Raw genomic sequence first — 19,793 nt, 5'->3', positions numbered from 1 at the left:
ATCAAACACTCCATTCACGTTCTGAAAATAGAATATTAGATGGTAAAAAATATATCAGAAGAAACATGATCAGAAAGATTCATACATTCTATTTTATGGACTGAGCACAACCCCTTTTGGTAATTTCGACCAGGCCCGTTAACTAATTGACAAGGCCCAACGAAACTAAGAGGCGTTAAGAGCCCATTCGACAAGCCAAAACGAGGTCGTTCCAGAGATGGGCTTCGCGAATATAAGGAGCAACTCGCCACATCGACATGGATGAAGCAGCTCGCCAACATGATATTTAGAGAGACGGTCGGTCAGGTCTACCTGCCCGACCGTTTGACCTATCCTGACCGAAATGTAACCTAATCTCATCACTATAAATAGCCCTGTAACTTCATTTATTACGGGATCCGTAATCTGAAATAAAGACTAAAAACTCGATATTTACGAATAAAAGAAATCTATACTTTCACCTCAATAAAAAGACCTCGATCACTATAGCACATCGAGCTCAACTCAATATAACAAAAATTTCCGAACCCTCTTCGATAATATTTTACTGAATTGACCTTGTGTTTATACGAACAAATAACTCCAATATATTCACTTTCTCATAATCTGATGCAATATGTACATTCATCTATTCTAAAAAAATAATAAGATTTAGTCACTCAAGAATCAAGATTCAACCATTCTCAATCGATTAGTTAATTTATCATCTTTAAATGTAAGTCATTCTGATTTTCATCAAAAAAATATTCATAGAGTTTCAGCCACTAGTAACAAAGATCATAGAAAATATTTTATACCTCTAATTCCAATTGCAACCCAACGACCAAATTCTGTTTGCTTCCGAGATTTTATACAAGAAAATATGGTTAGACATTCATCACTGAAAATGAACTTACATGAAAAAAAAATCAGGAAATATAGACATTTAATCATTTGCACTAAGATAGCAAGCTTTACTTTTTTTTTAATGGAACTCCGCAGCCATTGTTGTATGCAAATCACCTCAATCATTTAAGGTGTCAAACAACTTCTAAAAGGATCCAAAATTCAGGCACTAGTACTAAAAGCCAACTCTTAAGCAACAAAAGATATTTGGATTGCAAGAACATCTCTAGTCAGCTCTAATAAAATAGGGTATTTAGGACTATTACGCTTCCACCAATCTAAATATCATAACCAAGTCCCAAGCTGGTGCAATCAAATATATGCACAACTCACTACTTAATTCTTCATTTGCATATTCACTAACCATCTCTGCGTAAATAAAATCCATCCTCTCATACCCATCATCATCTGATAAATCAAACAAAACACTTGTTGTATCATAATTACCATGATCCCCTGCATTTCCAACACTATCACCTTGAGATGGTATGGTTAGAATAACCGTCTACTCTTCATATAGCTGATGCAGATGATATAAGAATTAAGATGCTTACTTTCCATACTTTCTTTACCATAGAGCTTACTTTCCTGTCAAAGCAAATTGAAACAAACTTTATTTTATTCTTTTGATCAAACATATTGACAGTTATCACAAGTGGATTCATATTTTGATAAATTCATTCCAATATTTTTCAAACTTAGGTTTTCAAAGACACTTGCAAGTTTGTGACATTGTATGTAACACTTGTAGTCTTGTACTTGAGTCGGCGAAATCGCTCGAGTGGGTGAATTGAAAGTACTAAACTTTTTGTCAAACGACTTGAATGAAATCACTTTGAAACCCTGAAATGACTCTCCAATAGATTCGCGTGACGTTGGCGATTCGTAATCCTAGTCGCTTGGGGACAAGAACACGAACCTGCTCGCAACCTAATTCGATCTCTAATGGCTGTGAACGTAGCGACCAAACGCAAACGCAAGCGCGGCGTCTCGAGTCAACAGAGAACCACCATCCCGAAAAAACGCAGATTCTTCTCGGGCAAGCCAGTTTCCTCTTCCAATGCTACAATCTCGACGCTTTCGAGCTACCCAGTTACGAAAGTTCGAGAATTTCATGCCCGTCGCAGAGGGTTTCTTCGATTTAGGTCACTGGTTCGTCGTGCTCCAGTCTTGAAAAAGAAGAAGGAAAAACCTAGAATTTGCACTGGCAATGTAGAGATTAGTCGTGAAACAAGCAATTTGTCTGGTCTCAAGTGTGATTCAAACAAACCCGTATTGAGATACAATGAAAAAGAGAGGATTGTGATTGATTTGGTTGATGACGACGATTCAAGCTCTGAAGAAGCTGCTCTCGTGGTTGAAGATGATACGGAAAATTTGGTTGAGGAACGATCTTCTTCTTTGGGTGTTCGAAATGGTAAAAATGGGAACAACTTGAGAGTATCATTGCTCCGCAGATCTCCCCGTTTGATGAAAAACCGTGTTGAGGTGCTCTTCTTGCTCCAATGTTCTCTTGAATGCATACGATGTTGTTGCTTATGGTTGTCGGATTATAGTATCTATTAGCTTTAAGAACTTGGAGTGATACCTAAGCTGCTTGATAGTATCTGGTTTTGTACATTACAGAGATTCAATCATGACTTGTAGTTAGAGTTCTTTCGAGTTATGAGGTTGTTTCTGCATAGTGACAAGTTGTTAGCTTGGGATAAATTTAGTTGAAGAAGCACATTGTTGATAACGGTACACATTTGTTATTGAAAGTTGTTTTATTGATTTGCAATGTTGTTGCATATGGTTGTCTGATTATTGTTGATGCAAACACTCGTACTAGAGTATCTATTAGCTTTAAGAACTTTGAGTAATACCTAAGTTGCTTATTTGTATATAGTTTTGTACATTCCAGAGATTTAGTTAGCTGCAATCAAGACTTATAGTTTGAGTTCTTCGAGTTATGAGGTTGTTTCGAACTAGTCACAAGTTCTTAGCTTGGGTTAAGTTTTGTCGACAGAGCACGTTATTGAGACTGTATTCATGTGTTTATTATTGAAAGTTGATTTATGGATTTGTTGAAGGTTTCTAATGAACTCTTTCTACCGCTCAAAAAGGAAGAAGAAACTGAAGTTAATGTTGCATTCTCTATGAGAAATAGGTATAATTTTTTTTTTTGAGCTTCTAGCATTTCATGTTATTGATGATTCAGGAATCTGATCAACTTTGATTGCACAATCTCAGAACGAAGGTTGTGGTTTCGCATGAAAACTCCAACATTGATATTCGTGGAGAAACTTTACAATGCCTTAAACCGTCTGCTTGGCTTAACGACGAGGTTGCTTTTCTTACATCTGTTTTTTTTTTTCTTTTAAATTTGGTTCGAACTCTTTTTGTTGCATTTTCCAGTTTTGCACTGATGTATGGTGTTTTAATTTGCTCTGTTTTATAGGTCATCAACCTTTATCTTGACCTGCTGAAAGAGAGAGAAACTAGAGATCCTCAAAAGTACCTCAAGTGTCATTTCTTCAATACCTTTTTCTACGTCAAGGTTTGCTTTCTGTTCTAGTTCTCATGCTTCAAAAAAATATAGGTTTTCATGTTTCCTAGTGTCAGATCATTTCGGCCATGACTTGCTTCCATAAAAGTTATAAACTGCCACGCTTAAGATTTCTCCGATCTCAATGTGTTTTGGCTGAAACTAGCAGATTCTGCTCCTAGTATTCAGTTGTCTATATAAGGCTTGTGACAGCTATTAATGATGTTAATAAATGTTCACAGGCTTATGTTTACTCCTTCTAATTACATTTGTTCAGCTAGTAAGTGCCTCCGGTTACAACTACGAAGCTGTCAGGAGATGGACTACCCAGAGAAAGCTGGGATATAATCTTATTGACTGTGACATAGTGAGCTTTCCGCAAAACTTAAACTCTTGGTTACCTTTTGTTAATCTTACAAACATAATCCAATTTGATTGATGTTGAATCTGTTGCAGATATTTGTTCCAATCCACGGAAGTCTACATTGGTCCCTGGCAATGATTAATATCAGGGAATGCAAGTTCCTGTATCTTGATTCACTAAATGGATTTAATCCCAAAGTCTTGAATGCTTTGGTATAAATTCTTGATCACAAATTTTACCCATTTGCACTTTGAAAATATGATGCTATTGATTATGTGATAATTCTGAAGCTACTGTGAAAATAAGATATTTGTAAGTTAATGGTGGTATTTGCTTCAGGCAAAGTACTTGGTGGATGAAGTAAAGGACAAGAGCGGGAAACATATTGACGTTAGTTCATGGGAGATCGGATACGTTAAAGACCTTCCTCGGCAACAGAATGGGTAAGTAATTCCAGTTTTGCTATGTTATTGATCAAGTGAAAGGAAATTATCTTATTAACAAACCATCCATTGTAGAATTATCCAAGCTTTCTTTAGCTATGTGAGTTAGGAATAGATCCGGTTTATGTGTTGATATAGGTTATGTTCGGATAAGCAGGAAAACATATTCTATAGAAAAAAAAAAACTAACAGTATAAAAAAAAACTAATGTTTCTCATGGTTTGCTATATAATTTGCAGTTACAAGCTTATCGTATTCCTTGTAGCTTATTATCAAGCGTAGCTAATGCAACAGCTCTTTTATAGCCATTTGCGTTATGCAGTTATAGATTTTCTGACACTCCTTTTTTGCAATTTCTCCAGGTATGACTGTGGGATGTTTATGCTTAAATACATAGACTTTTACAGTAGAGGACTGAAGCTACATTTTAGCCAGGTAATAAGAGATATCATCAATATCTGCAGAATTGTGGGTGGGCTAGTTATGGAATTAATATGCAGTGGTGAAACATGTTTTGCAGAAGGACATGCCATACTTCAGGTTAAGAACAGCAAAGGAGATACTTAGACTGCGAGCGGACTAGTTTTGCCGGTTTTTGGTGATAATAGCTTTTTATTTTAGGAAGCCTACAATGTCATTTAGAAGGCTCTTAGTAAAAATTATGGATTAATCTGCTGTGGCTGTGGAGGATGCTAGATATCTCATGGTCATGGCTGCTTTTTGGAAATATTGATTAGTTTTCTTTTTGCTAATAGAGTTGTAAGGCTGTAGCTTATTACAATCAATGTTATTATCAAATCCAACAATGTTATGTTAGAAGCCTCTGAGCAAATTTTCAATCTTATGGTCATAGCTGCTTCTTGCAACAGTGGTTTGTTTCTTTGTTCAAAGAGAATTAAAGCTTTATTAGTGATTACATACAAAGTAACCAACATTGTCATTTCAGATGCCTCTCAGCAAAATCTAATTTGCTTTGGCTATTGAAAGTGAGAGAGAATGAGACAGACTTCATACTCATGGCTGCTGCTTCTTGGAGTGTCTCTGAGCAAAGTTCTTTATCCTGGAAAACCCATCAATGAGGAGCTCGTGCTCAACCGCAAATGTGATACGTAGCCAGTTCTTAAGCCCAACAGCTCGACCTGCAAGAGCCGCATCGATTACTTTAACTGCCCATAACCATCAACAAAGCTCGTTAACAAGACTATAACATTTACCTGGTAGGATAATCATGGACTCCTCTTTGGCTAGCTTGCAGCAGAAGTCCAAATCATCACTGATATCTTCGAGTAGAGAAAGGTTTAACTTCACCTGCACCAACAAACAGATTAATCTCTGAGCTTGAGCTTTGACAGATAAGTAATCTGATTGCTGTCAATTCTTTACCATCGTGAACATTGACCCCTCTGGTTTGCAGGGACAAGTGATGCAAGGGATCTTCATAATCTCTTCATAACAAAGCTCAGCACATTCTTTCACCATTTCGAGTTTCGATGAGAAGAATTCTTCTTTCGTGTTCCCAACAATATCAGGAACTGCGCCCTAAAAGTCATTTCATTTCTACTGTCAGATACATGTCTTATACCAGCCACTATTCAACACCGATGCATCTCATTAACATACCTGAATGAACGTTGCAGCATCCGTGGACATGTTGAGGACGTTGGTTAGAGTCTGAAGAAACTAATAGATAGCAAAAAACAGAGATTATTTACAGATACATTCTTAAAAAGAGATTGATTGAGCAATTGCTAAGGGACAAACCCCAGAATCTTTCATGATGCTATGAGGGTCAAGAGTCACCATCCAGCCAAGTCTCCAGCCAGGAACAAACCATCTTTTCGATATGGCGCCAAACAAAATTACAGGCACTATCTCTGCAAACTCAGCCATGGACACAAATGGTTTGTCCCCAAATGCAAAATGGTCATATACTTCATCTGCGATCACAAGTATTCCAAGCTTGCAAGCCGTCTCTGAAATCTTCATCCAACCATATAAAGATGACAAAGACATCAAAAAAATCTGAACACATTCTCTTACCATTTCCACAAATGAAGCCTAGTATCCAAAACGAAAAGTAAGAAGCAAGTAAACACACCTTTTGAAGATGTTGGCGAGAAAAAACGTTTCCACAAGGATTGCAAGGGTTGATAAGAACAATAGCCACGGTTTTGTCATCTGCAAGAGCTTCAACTGCGTCGAGATCAACATCCCAGCCATTTTCTGGTAGGAGGTCAAAATAACGAACCTCTAGCTGGCTTAAAGACGCTCTTGAATCATACATCGGGTAAGTGGGCCTAGGAAGCAGGATGTTTGCACCGGGAGTTGCGAGTGCGGAGATCAAAATCTCAATGGCTTGCAAACAACCAGCTGTGATATGAACATCATTTGGAGATATCTTGTAAGAGAGATCGCGAGAGAGGTACTCTGCAACAGCCCTGTGAGGTGGAAACAAAGCCATCAGTTCTTTCTCAAAAGCTTTAATACACATTGCAAAATGTAGTCTGAATATGTAAAAAAGATAAAACATCATAGAAACACGAATCAAAACAACCCCAATATCTCAATCTAACCCAATGATTTAACCAATTAACCATTATTGTCTTTGTGGAAAATTTAAATTTAACTTATTTTCCGACTGTTTCTTGTTGATAATCCACTCTTTGAACAGAAACAGGTAAAAGTTCAAATCTTGTGTACGTAGGAAGCAAGAACAGACCCTTAGATTGAGATCAAAAGATAAAAAAGTCAGCGGTTCTTAAAATTAAACAGCAAAATGGTGTAAACAAGCAAGGCCAGCAAGATTTTTTCATAACTTACTAAAAAGACCCAAAACGTTCCAATAATCATGACATCCCCAAGATCTCAATCAATTTAATCAATTAACCATTATTGTCTTCGAGGACAAGTTAACTCATTTTCCGGCTGTTTCTTGTTAATTTATCCACTCTTTTAACAGAAAACAAGCAAAAGTTCAAATCTTTTGTACTCAGTAAGCAAGAACAGAGCCTTAGGATACCCAAAAAAACACAGCTTTGAGATCAAAAGTAAAAAACTAAGAAGACCCAAAACGAAATCAAAGGCATCAAACAGAAAACGAAAGAAGAAGAAGGAGAAGGAGAAGAAGTTGTTTCTTACTTCCTAGCGACAGGGATACCAGAAGCAGAGGAATAATTGTTAAACTTGGTGGAGCGGACAGAATCACAGATTGCTTCGACGGCGGATGGGTCGGTGCTGAAACTCGGGAACGGAGAAGGATCTCCGTGTCCGAGAGGGATGATGGGTCTGGAGTCGCCGGCGTCGAGATTACTAATCAAGGTATGTAGATACTCACGAATGCTCAGAGAGCTTGATCGTTCGACGACCTCGTTGGCTCCGAAGTTCCATCTCTTGGTTCCGATTTCTCCCATTTTCCTCTCAGAAACTGAGAGCTGACTACTTTGGTTGTGATTTGTGTGATTTGTGAGTGTGACTGGTGTGGTATTGGTTGGTGAACCATTTCCTCAAATTTTGGCATTGAGAGAAACGACAGAACTTTATCAAACTGGTATTTGGAGTGTAGCTTTTACTTACCGTAGCAATATCTATCTACTACGTAAAGATATACTCCAAGACCATATGTAACAACTTTACAAAATGGTTTTTTTTTTTTACTTTTTGATAGAATAGTAACATGATGAATTGATGATTGTAATGGGTTAAATATATTTTGATTTTCATTTGATTACTAGTGATTTGGTCTGCATCTTGTGCAGGCTCGAATTGTTATTTTATATGTTTTCATTAGTATTTCTGTTATGAGATGATTGTTATTGTTGTAATTTGATAATTCTTTTTGTTTTTAAAATATATTTATACCTCGTAGAGTTTTTGATTTAAAATGTATTTGATGTTTTTTTCATATTTTAGTATTTATACTCTTGTCTGCTAGTCTTCAATAATTGCGAAAAAAAATTAAAGTTTGTATTGGTATAGTTGTTTTTCAGTCTTAACCTCATTCTTTGATCGTAATTTCCTTGTAAAGATTGTATATTAAATTTGTGTGTTCAAAATTTCAAATAAATAGCATCTATTCGTAAGTGCCAACCAATGTCTGTTAAACAAAGAAATATGTAAAAAAATGCAACGAATGACTTTAATTCAGAAATCGATATAATAGTGACAAGTATCTCTAAGCACAAATCACTATAAAAAATGAAAACTAAAAAAGATATTCTTCTAGTTTTTATAAACATGTCTATTAAACACTAAATTTTAGCATAAACTTCCTTGTAGACAATATTCATTGTTTTCCTTTGCGGTATTCTTTTCTCGTCAGTAATAAATATTTGTGAAAATTCCTTAGACTAGCCTTTAAAGTTGATGAAATGACAAACCTAGCCTAACATTTTGATCATCTTACTAGACTAACCTTATAAAGTTGGATTAAGTCCTTTTTATCCAGCTGTTCAAAATTATTACAAAAATGCCATTCAAGTTAATAAAAATTAAAAAAATTTATTTTTTATCCAGCTGTTCAAAATTATTACGAAAATGCCATTCTGGTTAATAAAAATTAAAAAATTTATTTTTTATCCACATGTTCAAACTTATTACGAAAATGCCACTATAGTTAATAAAAATTAAAAAATTGATTTTTTTATCCAGCTGTTCAAAATTATTACGAAAATGTCATCCTGGTTAATAAAAATTTAAAAAATTGATTTCTTTTTATTATTATTTCTACAGAAAAAAACGAGTATAAGTATATTTCTACAGAAAAAAAACATAAAAATCTGATTATTAAAAAAAAACCTTAATTTGGTTCTTGTCGCCGTTGTAGAAGAAGAAGAAGAAGAAGAAGAAGACTTCACCGAAGATTGGTTCTTGTCGCCGGCGTCTCTGCGGCACGAAGATACGGTCCCATCAGCTCTGAATCTTCCACCGTCGCAGCTTCTTCGCTTTCCATGTAGAGCTTCTTGATAGGCGAACATAGGGATTTCTCCTCTGGCTCGAAAGATTCCGGTTAGCAGTTTCCCTCTTTTCACAGCTTTCCTCTTTCCAACTTTCTCCTTCCTTCTCCCTTTTTATCTCTTCACAGCTTCCCTCTTTTTCGCAGATCCACACAGATCTTGGTGCTGGAGATCTCAGTAATATTTGGCATGACTCTTAAGCAGCATTCTCGCCGCGTCGCGCACAACCGCGGTGGACAGACGTTGTTGCGATGGAATGGTGGTGTTGTGGAGGTTGTCGGTGGCGTTAATTTTTCTGTAAAAACCATAACCCTAATTTTTTTTTTTCAGGTACGTTTGGTAGATATATTTGGAAATCGATATTGTATTTTTTTGGTTGTAAAGTTCATAATGTGTGATGGTAGATTTATTTGAAAAACGGTATGTTGTTTGGTAGATTATTAGTTATTTGATGGTAGATATATTTAGAAAACGAAATGTAATTTGGTAGATTTATTAGTTATTTGATGGTAAAATTATTTTAAAAAACGATGTCGTTTGGTAGATTTATTAGTCATCTAATGATAGACTTATTTGTAAAACGATGTGGTTTGGTAGATTTATTAGTCATTTAAAGGTAACTTATTTGAAAAATGATATGTGTTTGGTATATTTATTAGTTATTTATGGTAGATTTATCAGTCGTATATATTTGAATTTTATATATGAATGACAGTATTTGTTTATTTTTTTTTTCTGACAGATTATGAGCTTTGCCATGGTGAACAAATCTTTGATGGGATATCCAGCATCGATCCGACATGTTTCACTATGAATTGTAGATTTGCATTTGGTAGATTTGTTTTGAAATAATGGTAAATTTATTATTAAATTGATAGTATATCTATATTTGAATTTATAAAAATGATAATTAGATTTTAAATGATAATACTTTCGTTTTCAAATTATATTTGCATAAAACATTGACCCAGACATTTCACATTTTTGCCACATTTGCTTGTAATGTTATTATTCAATTCAATTTATTTCTTTACTTTCACTATGATGTATATCATAACTGAATAAAATTTTAATCAAAACACATGACTAAAATCATTTGACGTTGTGATGTTGTAAGAATTTATGTAAATAGAGTTAAATGTAACAAATATTCAAAAATAAAAATCAAAAGATCATAAGTTAAGAAATGGTTATTACAAATATGACATATATGTTGAAAGTTAATATGAAAAGCAAAGTTATCTTAGAGAAAAGATATATCATAGAAAAAATATTCATGTTAGAAATTTTTGACCATTGATTATGGCATCTATATCGTAAAGACCAATAATCATATGTGATCGAATCACAGTTAACCGACATAATCTTAGCAAACTCATGCAAAGAAAACGTCAATGGTAACAAAACCAAGTCAAATATAACCATTGAACAAGTCTACCATATGTACGAAACCTGTTTAACATACGATACTCCAAAACAAGTCTACCACACCTCTGTTTTTTTCGTAGATTGCAGAATACATTTAGGACAAAAAAGTAATTTCAATCCAAAAAGTCAAATGTCTGCCAAACATTAACAACTAAGTCTACCTCAAGCATGAAAAATAACTCTACCATAGAAACAAGTCTACCATAAGCACCTCATATCTCTACCAGATCGAGGTTATCTTTGTAAATACCAAACTTAATTAATCCACCACATGATTATTATAAGAAGTCTACTATATGTACAATAACTCTACCAAATTACATAAACTCTACCAAACTAACAAACAAATCTACCGACATTCTGTAAGTCTACTTCATGTAACAATAATATACCCCTTTACCCGGAAAAGAATTTTATTTGAATTTTAAATCTTCCACAAAACAAACATATCTACTACAAAACAAATAAATCTACCAACATTCTGTAAGTCTACCTCATGTAACAAATATTCTACCACTCACCGGAAGGAATTTTACTTGAATTTAAATCTACCACAAAACAAACATATCTACCACAAAAGCAAAAAACCTACCAACTAGATATAACTCTACCATAAAACAAATATATCTACCGTCACGTATTGACAACTTTTTTCACATAAATCTACTGCCAAAGGACATAAGTCTACCAACTCAGAAATTAAATCTACCTCATTGTCAATAAATCTACTGACAAAGTCAACTATGCGAGAAAGTCAACGATTTCTTTAACAAGTCTACCAATACGTTTGACAAGTCTGCCATTCATAACAACAAATCTACCGAAACATAATAAATCTACCTCTCATTGTCAAAACTCTACCAAGATAAGTCTACCAATATTTGTAAACACTACCAACTCTCGAATAAATCTACCATCGACCTAATAACTCTACCGACAAAATTTTTGCGTTGACCAAAATTTGATAAGTCTACCGTCAAAGCCTGGTAGACTTATCAATTTTTCAGCGCTATATTCTGCCTACGTGGCATTAAAAATGTAATGTCATTTTCGTAATTAGGTTTTTTTCAACAAAGGCGAAAAGGGTGTTTTGGGTATGCTATGTTAGTTTTGTAATAAAAATAAAAATGCGCCAAACAAGTTATATAGATACTTTCTAAGGTTACTACAGTAATCCTCCCTAAATATTTTCAAACATTTTCTAGATGTTACTCTTGAAACTGCAACATAGAACTGACGGTGAGAGAATACAGGTTTGGGTAAATATAACCCAACTCTCTCAAACGTTTGACTTTGACTCTTGTTAATAATCACTGCAAAAACAAGTGTTATGGGGAACTGTCTACGATTCATACAAAAGGGAAAGCGTGCGTCTACCAGTGTTACAAACATCCTTGGTATTTACACACACTCATCTACGTGATTGTCGTAATTTTCCGTAATCACCCTAGCCTCAATAACATGATTTTCCAACTTAGTCACTATCAATCTTGTACCATTGCACAATCCACTCTTAGGATCAATGTTTCGTAGTAACATTATCAGAGCTCTCACCTTCAAGAATAGTTTGTGATCAGGCATACCTGAAATTTTAATGTTCTTCAAAAACTCTTGCGTATATATGATGTCGTCAGCATCATTTATGTTTGAATGTTCAATACTATCTGCACTTAAAAATCTTTTTTCTTCACCTAAATATTTAACAATTTCAAACATTAGTTACATATAACATAATATTAATTTTAGTACCGCTTTTAATAATCATTTTCTTTTTAATTTGAAATACGAATGTATTAAACATTTAAGGTGAAGTTTGCTCGTGACTAAGTCCATATTATTGTTAAAATATGTTTCCATATTTTAAATTTATTGGCCGAATTAATGATAGTAAAATTGTCTTAAAAGTTTGAAAAATACCTGGTAACTTTGATAGCATGTATTGGTTTATGATCTCCACATCCACATTCCTACGACTTGATATAGCTCTGTCTCTGAAGAACTGTGCATCTGTATTGGTGGCAAACCAATTCACCATAAATCTCCCGAACAATCGATCGTACAAGATCGTCGGAATAAAGAATTAGCAAATCTTCTTGTATCTCAATTTTGACTTCTCCCATATTAGGCTCATTTATTTTTCCGTCACCAATATCTAATATCCACTTTGAGAATTCTTTAAGATCTTCAGCATCAGTATCAGTCAGACCTGCGTGCAATCTCATATTTTGTGTAAGTTGTAAAACTTCACATTTGTGCCAAAGCGCTGATAAATTTAAAGCGGCCATCATGGGTTTAGACCTTTTCACATCTGGTATTACTGGCAAAACCTGTCTAAAATCACTGCCAAAAACAATCACCTTACCACCAAACAGTTCCTGATACTTTAATATATCACACGCTTCTATGTCATATCTCAAAGCAGAACTTGCTCATCATTGGGCCTCATCCCATGTTATGAACCGAGTCTCTTTGATTAATTCCGTCAAATACTAACCCGACTTCATCGAGCATGTGGTATAGTCATTAACATTAATAGGAATGCACAATCTAGAATGTGTTGTTCTACCACCTTGCAATAGAAGTGACACAATCCTACTTCACCTTTTGATCTCAAAACAGCTCCTAGAGCACTCCAGAGGAAAGTTTTCCCAGTACCACCAAAACCGTAGACAAAAATAAAGACTTCACCAGCATCGCGGTCTACTGCATCTAATATCTCTGTGTAAATCAAAAGCTGTTCATCAGTTATCTTCGACATGAGCTCACTATGTTTTTCTCGCAGTTCATTTCGACTATAACTCTTCTAGTCACCTATTAAAGTATTTTTGTATTTGTCGATCTCAATGTCATCTAGACTGGGGATCTTGAAATTGGACAGAAAATTACCACTCACAGCTTCTCAATCTCTGATAATATAAACTTTTTAATTTATTCATCATCCATAACCAAATATGCGGATAGAATTAGAAAAAATTAGTGGGAAACAATTTAAAGTGAACACGACATAGTTATTTGTGTAGAGTTTGAAAGTTCTGCAAGTTAAGATGATGGTAATAGAAATTGTGAGGTTCCAACAGAAAAATTCGTGAGTTTGTTAAAAACTGGATAAAAAATTGATAACCAAAGTTCTGCAAGTTTTTGAATTTTTGCAATTTTCTAAAACACATTTTAAATTGGTGATAAAAAATTAGGTGCTTATTAGTTTAAGTGGAAGCGATCCTTTTATTTTCCTAAAGTAGCTAAATAATGCAATTATTGATTTATATGACAAATAAATTTGTAAAATCCATAGCTTATAAAGACGATTTAACATGAGGAGATAGGGACTTTGAAAACACGTCTCCATAGCTTATAAACTCCGGAACTTTTGAGCTCATTTAAAAACGAGAAAACACGAACATGGCTACATGTTTTATCATTAAATAAATTTTGATCAAATCCAAGACTTTAAAATCATGTTAGCATGAAAAAAGCGACTTACTTGGGATTTTCCTTATCTTCTTTTGCTGGTGTAAAATATCATCTGATAACATTTCCCAAGTTGTGTTCCAGACATTTAGGATTGACCCAATGTTATTCGATAGCAACATTATAACAAATAGTTTACGTAAAAACTGTCAAGATCCCTAATAAATGGCTTCTTTGATTGCTTTGATAAATTCTTTGTCATCATCCAGCAATCCTAATGCAAAGCAAGCTTCTTATAAAGTAGCATAGAGCACAACATTTACTGTTCTAATATCATCAAAACACGTAGGTCCTTTCACGAGGTTAAGTAAAACACGTAGATAGTATACTTTGCCTAATGTAGGCGGCACATATGTGATCTTGCATATAGCTTTTCGTCGTTTTTGTGGCTCCCTAGTTCTTGTCTTGACATGCCATGCAAACTTATTTGGAAAATCAGCATAAGTGAGCTCCTTAGCTTCTAGATACATATTATTGCATTTCATCCACGCTAAGATTAGACTGACTAACAGACATGATTTAACACATCTTCAACCATTTCATCTTCATTATACACGAGAAGTTGTTGATGAGGATGATGGAACGAAAGCTTCTCAACTGCTATCCTACGAAACTGAATAACGAATGCCAAGATACGACATACTGCTTCACAAGCGGACACATATCTGTATATTATATTGACTTTAGAAACCAAAAAAGCTAATTGTTGAGACTAAAGAATTTAACATCATAGAGGAATGAATTATAGGTTCATTGTGGTTATTTGTTTCCATATTTACCATATCCTATATGATTGTTTTCTTTTTCACTAGTTTTAACAAACATTTACTAAAACTTTAAAAAGTTCGGTTTGTAATAAAAAACAACTTAAAAGAATAGTTAAGAAAATCAAATTTTAATCTCCAACTAATATTCTTTTATTTTGTTTTCTTTATCGCTTTCACCAACTCCAACTCCAACTCTCACGTAGTGATGAGTGGAGATTTTGACTCATTCTAACCTGTGTTTACTAATTGTTTTAAGAGTTTTTGGAGTCTTTTCAGGAAGTTTCAGGTGACTTAGAGGCCTTATCAGAGGATTGGAGTGTTTAGGAGGCATTGGAGCAAAAGGAGATGAATTGGAGCAATAAGGAGCTATTTCACACGCTTTTGGAGAAATCATCCGCGGAGCACCTGCTCCCGGTTTGGACCCTTTGTGGAGCACCTGCTCCAGACGGGAGTAAAATAAGGAAATCGACTTTTACCTAATTTTAGGAGGAGAAAGAGAATAAAAAGTCCACAGCCGCCTGTGTTTTATTATCACGTTTTTCTACAGACTTTCTACGCTTTCTTTTTTACAATTTTCTGAACCAGAGAGTTTTTACTTGTAAGCTTTTGGGAGAAGAAATCTGCTACACTTTGAGAAGAATTCTGAACCCCTATTATCTCTTCTGCGATTTTAATCCATGAATTTCTTTTCATCTGTTGCTGTGTTTCTTTTCTCCATGTCTGAGTAGATCTCTTAGCTAGATTAAAGCGTTCAAAGGATTTCATGAGTTAAAGAATTAGATGCAAATAGGGCTTGATATCTATTGTCTTCACCATTGTTAGACTTAATGCTTAGGTTGAATTGATCACTCAATCTGCGATTTTAGGTTAATCTATTCATCAAAAGTGTAATAGGTCGCTAGAATAAACATTGGTGAGCGATTTGTCCTTAGCCAACGACAGTTGAAGTTAAGGCAAATCGTGAACAGATCAAACCTGCTAGCTAATGCTTGTCTGCAATTTTCTAAGTTCAAACGACAGTTTAGGATTTAGGTTGTTAGACAAAGTTATCGAGATCACGACGGTGGATCGATAAGCTTTTCTGTTTGAGTTCGAGACTTGCGTTACACTTGTGCCCTGAATAGTCATCTGGTTCTTATCTCTGAAATTCCTGCGAATTGCTTTGATCTAGTGCTTGTTTTAATTTGAATTTAAATCGTTGTTTGCCATTCTGTTTACTTTTTAGTTTTCGCAACAAACCATCTTTCGTCTTAGCTTTAATTCAATCCTCGCAAAGTCATAGAGTAACACTGGTCCTCTGGATTCCGTATCCTTTATATTACAACTACATCACTGTTCTATTGCAGTAGAAACTAGGAGTATATCCAGTCTGAATCACGTAGTCAGGACCTTTGGTTATGTATTTGAACTTAATAGAGCATGATTGGTTGCACCATTCGACATTGATGTGGGCTCAAAATTAAATCAATAAGTTCCGATTGTATGGAATAACATAAGAGTTATCACATTCAACTCCCTTCTTATTAATTGTTCTACCATCTTTCCCCCTCCGATATTTTGGGTAACCAGCTTCATCAATAGTTGTTTCTGGATAAACGGCCTTGGGGAAGAACTTTGAACATTTTCCAACCTACCCTACAAGGACTGTGCTGATTGTTTGTGTCACATGGTCCATGTAACATGACCTCACCAACAATCTCATATAGAAGAGGATTTTCATCTTTATCAGGAATCTCAGCACTAATAAACTTGTCGATGTCTTCACCAATAACTAAGAAACTAAGAAAAAGAACTATATGTGCATGTGGTAATCCTCTTTTTAGAATTCTGTTGTGTATATTGTTGCATTAATGAGGCAATAAATCAGTGCGTTTTAAAAGAAGATAAGTGTTCAGAAAATTACCATGTGCTTGAACTAATGCATGCGTCAAGCTATGCCTAAACATGATTCCACGAGACGAAGAACAAACAAAAAGGGAAAAAACTGGAGGACGACCTAGTTAAGCGTTTGGTGATGTGCAACTGCGTGAATTATAATGTTAGGGGTTATGAAAAGTGGTTTTATATAAAGATAAAAAGAATTAGGATCTTTACTTTTTAGTATATTTATCTGCTTATTTTTTTTTGTTAAACTTACAACTAAGATATTTAGATGGAAGTATTAGAAAATAATTTTTGGTATATTTTTTTATTATTAACTGAATCAAACTAACTATTTTGATATGCATAAAATTGCTCTTTCGTGGAAGGAGATGTTTTTTTTTGTTTTTTGTTTTATATGTGTCTATCATCCTTTTATATCATAAATATGGGTGTAATAGCATTACCAATTGTACTTTTTGAAAATTTAATTTTTTGTTTGTTTTAGTTTAGTTAAACTAACTTTTTACAACAAACAAATTTTATCCTCATATAACGAATGAGGTTAGATATCAGAATCTAATCGCGAAAGAATAACGCTATACCAAAATTGAAGTAATCAAATTAATACAGAATTCCGATTAGTTAGTTGAAACATTAAACCATACCAGAATATTTTGTTTCATGGGGTTTTTATCAAAGAAAATGGCTAATCCCGAATTCGACCGTTTTACTTAAATCAAACCGATAATTAAACCTATTAACTAAACCATTAAAATCATTTAAAAAAATTATCGGTATATTCGAAATCGGATTTTTGGTTTGATTTAAGTAAATATTCTCGGTTTGATTTAAGTAAGACAGACGAATGATAATAGAACACATCATCATTTTTTTCCGAGAATCGCTATGAGTGCGACACATTAGATTAAGACTTCACATCCTATTATTAATAAAGTTTGAAGCTAAATGCATGTAAGAGTGTCCACATAGGATTAAAAAGGGCAATTCTATTGGTCCATATCAATAATCAAAATTAAGAAAGTTTCCAAAAATAATATTATTGTTAATAAAAAAGAAAAAATATATATATATATAAGAATAAGAAAATTATATATATATATATATTTTCCATTAACAACGAAAACTAAAACAATATTAAATTAAAATATTTCATAGACAAAATACCAATTATTTAGATATAAAATAATATGCAATCAATTAAAATTGTTTTTTGGTTTTCTTATAAAACTGATATAAAAGAAATGAAATTAAAGATGATAAATTCTTTTTTTCTTCCATTAGAGAAGAAACATATAATAATTTTTTTCGTGTCAATACTATTTTTATTAAATAGTAATTGATTCTTTTGTTATAGGTTTTAGTTATCTTTTTAATATACTAACCTACAAGCATTAGAATAATTTAAAAATATTTATACGAGTTAAAATTATAAAAAAATTAAAATAATATATCCTACAACATAAAAAAAATAATACATATATTAATATGTGTGTTTAGATTGGTGATTTAAATGAGATTACTAGTAATAATGAAAAACAAGGAGGTAATTTAAGGCATGCCTCTACTTTTACATCTTTCAACCTTATGATAAAGGATTGCGGATTTCTAGAATTTCCATGCTTAGGAAATACAATGTCTTGGAGAGGTAGGAGAAATGGAAAAATTGTTCGGTGCATATTAGATCGGGCTTTAGCAAATGAAAATTGGCATGAGATTTTTTCACACTCTTATTTGGAATACCTGGCAATGATTGGATCAGATCATAGACCCATTATTGCTACAATAGAGAATAAACCTATAAGGAAAAATTCACAATTTAGATTTGACAAAAGATGGATTGGACAAGATGGATTAATGGAATCTATCTCCAAAGGTTGGAACTCTAATTTTGGTGGTGAAGAGTTGTTATTTGTGGATATAATTCGGAACTGCCGAAGAGAAATATCACGGTGGCGGAAAAATAACAAACCATATGGTCGGGAAAAAATAGAAGAGTTGAAACGGATTCTAGAAGAAATTCAAAATGATGATACAAAAACAGAGGAGGAATTACTTGAGGCCGCCAAAAAGCTAAAGGAAGCGTATAAGGATGAAGAGCTATTCTGGCAACAGAAAAGTCGTATTCAATGGGCTAAGACAGGAGATAAAAATACAAAATTTTACCATGCCCAGGTTAAACAAAGGAAAGCGCGAAACAGAATTATTGGGTTATATAATAAAACAGGGACTTGGGTCGACTCGGAAAAAGAAATTGAACGAGTGGCAGTCAGATACTTTGATGAATTATTCACGTCGACCTCACCCACAGCCTTCGAGGAGGCGTTGAAGGAGATAAAACCGGTAAATCACAGATAATAATAATGCGATGCTCACGGCTTTAGCTACAGAGGAAGAGGTACGGAAGGCACTTTTTATGATGAATCCAGAAAAAGCTCCGGGACCAGATGGGATGACTGCACTATTCTATCAATGGTCATGGCCGTTAATTAATGGTTTCTTAAATACTGGGTTTTTTGATGAAAGACTAAATATGACTAATATCTGTTTAATACCAAAAACAGAAAGACCCACGAGAATGACGGAACTAAGACCTATTAGTCTTTGTAATGTGGGGTATAAGATCATATCTAAAGTGTTATGTCAAAGATTAAAACGATTATTACCAGATCTGATCTCGGAAACACAGTCTGCTTTTGTGGCGGGTCGTCTGATCTCAGACAATATACTGATTGTACAAGAGATGTTTCATGCTTTGCGGACCAATAAATCATGCAAAAATAAATATATGGCCATTAAGACGGATATGAGTAAAGCCTATGATCGAGTGGAATGGTCATTTCTTGAAAATATTATGCGGAAATTTGGTTTCGCTGAGAAGTGGATAACATGGATGATGTGTTGTATTACCTCGGTTCGGTATAAAGTATTATTAAATGGACAGCCGAGAGGTCAAATAAGCCCGGGAAGGGGACTGCGACAAGGGGATCCTCTTTCACCTTGTTTATTTATCCTCTGCACGGAGGTTTTAATAGCCAATATACGAAAAGCGGAGGAAGAAAAGCGATTAACAGGTTT

At 34.2% G+C, this 19,793-nt stretch overlaps 2 protein-coding genes across 2 annotated transcripts; one reads left to right on the top strand and one right to left on the bottom strand.

Moving 5' to 3' along the window:
- Window positions 1-1,684: 1,684 nt before the first annotated feature.
- On the top strand, window positions 1,685-5,069 carry LOC18011807 (putative ubiquitin-like-specific protease 1B). The gene is made up of 9 exons (XM_006395855.2): window positions 1,685-2,373; window positions 2,958-3,034; window positions 3,118-3,211; window positions 3,326-3,424; window positions 3,690-3,779; window positions 3,869-3,988; window positions 4,116-4,219; window positions 4,582-4,654; window positions 4,740-5,069. The coding sequence occupies exons 1-9, from the start codon at window positions 1,831-1,833 to the stop codon at window positions 4,800-4,802; spliced, it is 1,263 nt and encodes a 420-aa protein (XP_006395917.2). The 5' UTR covers window positions 1,685-1,830; the 3' UTR covers window positions 4,803-5,069.
- Window positions 5,040-7,700, bottom strand: LOC18011903 (tyrosine aminotransferase). Its single transcript, XM_006395854.2, has 7 exons — window positions 7,358-7,700; window positions 6,318-6,657; window positions 5,981-6,199; window positions 5,840-5,899; window positions 5,603-5,758; window positions 5,434-5,527; window positions 5,040-5,358 (listed from the first exon to the last, which is right to left on the bottom strand). The coding sequence occupies exons 1-7, from the start codon at window positions 7,627-7,629 to the stop codon at window positions 5,234-5,236; spliced, it is 1,266 nt and encodes a 421-aa protein (XP_006395916.1). The 5' UTR covers window positions 7,630-7,700; the 3' UTR covers window positions 5,040-5,233.
- Between the last annotated feature and the right edge of the window lie 12,093 nt (window positions 7,701-19,793).

The sequence above is a fragment of the Eutrema salsugineum genome, unplaced genomic scaffold (assembly GCF_000478725.1).
Source record: "Eutrema salsugineum unplaced genomic scaffold, Eutsalg1_0 scaffold_6, whole genome shotgun sequence".
NCBI lineage: Eukaryota > Viridiplantae > Streptophyta > Magnoliopsida > Brassicales > Brassicaceae > Eutrema > Eutrema salsugineum.
The sequence above is the reverse complement of the archived record's forward strand: the minus strand, read 5'-3'. Positions and strand labels throughout refer to the sequence as shown.

Excerpts from the sequence above, each read along its gene's own strand:
- LOC18011807 (XM_006395855.2), top strand. The coding sequence starts at position 1,831 with ATGGCTGTGAACGTAGCGACCAAACGCAAACGCAAGCGCGGCGTCTCG. Across the intron at positions 2,374-2,957 it reads TGATGAAAAACCGTGTTGAG|GTTTCTAATGAACTCTTTCT; the intron begins GTGCTCTTCTTG and ends GATTTGTTGAAG. Across the intron at positions 3,035-3,117 it reads GCATTCTCTATGAGAAATAG|AACGAAGGTTGTGGTTTCGC; the intron begins GTATAATTTTTT and ends GCACAATCTCAG.
- LOC18011903 (XM_006395854.2), bottom strand. The coding sequence starts at position 7,629 with ATGGGAGAAATCGGAACCAAGAGATGGAACTTCGGAGCCAACGAGGTC. Across the intron at positions 6,200-6,317 it reads CTCGCCAACATCTTCAAAAG|ATTTCAGAGACGGCTTGCAA; the intron begins GTGTGTTTACTT and ends GGTTGGATGAAG. Across the intron at positions 5,528-5,602 it reads AGGGGTCAATGTTCACGATG|GTGAAGTTAAACCTTTCTCT; the intron begins GTAAAGAATTGA and ends TTGTTGGTGCAG.